This window comes from Penaeus monodon, chromosome 31 (genome assembly GCF_015228065.2).
Source record: "Penaeus monodon isolate SGIC_2016 chromosome 31, NSTDA_Pmon_1, whole genome shotgun sequence".
NCBI classification, from domain to species: domain Eukaryota; kingdom Metazoa; phylum Arthropoda; class Malacostraca; order Decapoda; family Penaeidae; genus Penaeus; species Penaeus monodon.
Genome location: NC_051416.1, coordinates 18,398,641 through 18,399,209, shown reverse-complemented (window position 1 = coordinate 18,399,209; position 569 = coordinate 18,398,641). Strand labels below are relative to the sequence as shown.

At 47.6% G+C, this 569-nt stretch overlaps 1 protein-coding gene across 2 annotated transcripts in view; it reads left to right on the top strand.

The window, feature by feature from the left end:
- The first annotated feature begins 288 nt into the window (after positions 1-288).
- LOC119593057 (glycoprotein-N-acetylgalactosamine 3-beta-galactosyltransferase 1-like) overlaps positions 289-569 on the top strand; it is a 33,479-nt gene continuing 33,198 nt past the window's right edge. The window contains exon 1 of one of the 2 annotated variants that reach the window (XM_037941962.1): positions 289-438. In XM_037941962.1, coding sequence (XP_037797890.1) covers positions 426-438 — 13 coding nt within the window. In that variant the 5' untranslated portion in view covers positions 289-425. The remainder of the gene's footprint in view (positions 439-569) is intronic. The other variant, XM_037941963.1, reaches the window with a different exon arrangement.

The window sequence follows — 569 nt, the reverse complement described above, 5'->3', positions numbered from 1 at the left end:
GTGACACGGAGTTGTCACACGACCATTTCAAGAGCATTCTTGACCACTTCCAAGTCGTCCCACGTCAATAACTTTCTTCTGAATTTAGATTTCAGTAAAAAGTCGTAGGGATAAACGTGCACCATAAATGTTGTTACCATAATTTTCATTATTAACATCGTTAATTACTGTTACATCTGTATATATGTGTGTGCGTGTATGTGTGCCAAACCTCAAACTGAAACAGCTGCACTCGACTCCGTTCATCTGTTTTGTTCTCTAATGTACAGCTTGTCCCGTATAGTGATGGGGAGGGGGGCCGGCCTCCACAGGGCTGCCGTCCACTGCGTGCCTCAGTCGTCCCTGGCGCCACGTGCCATCCAGCCGCCTCCAGCACTGGCCATTGCTCGCTCGTCTTGGGATTATAGAGGGTCACAGAAGCCGCCATGGCGCACTCAGGTAGGCCGTCGGTCAGGGTGTTAGTGACACCTACTGTGAAGCTCATACATTATTCCAAATTATGGTAATTGCGTAGTAAGAATATGCTGCTCCTTCACGCCGCTGATGAGGTCATGAATAACTAATTATAG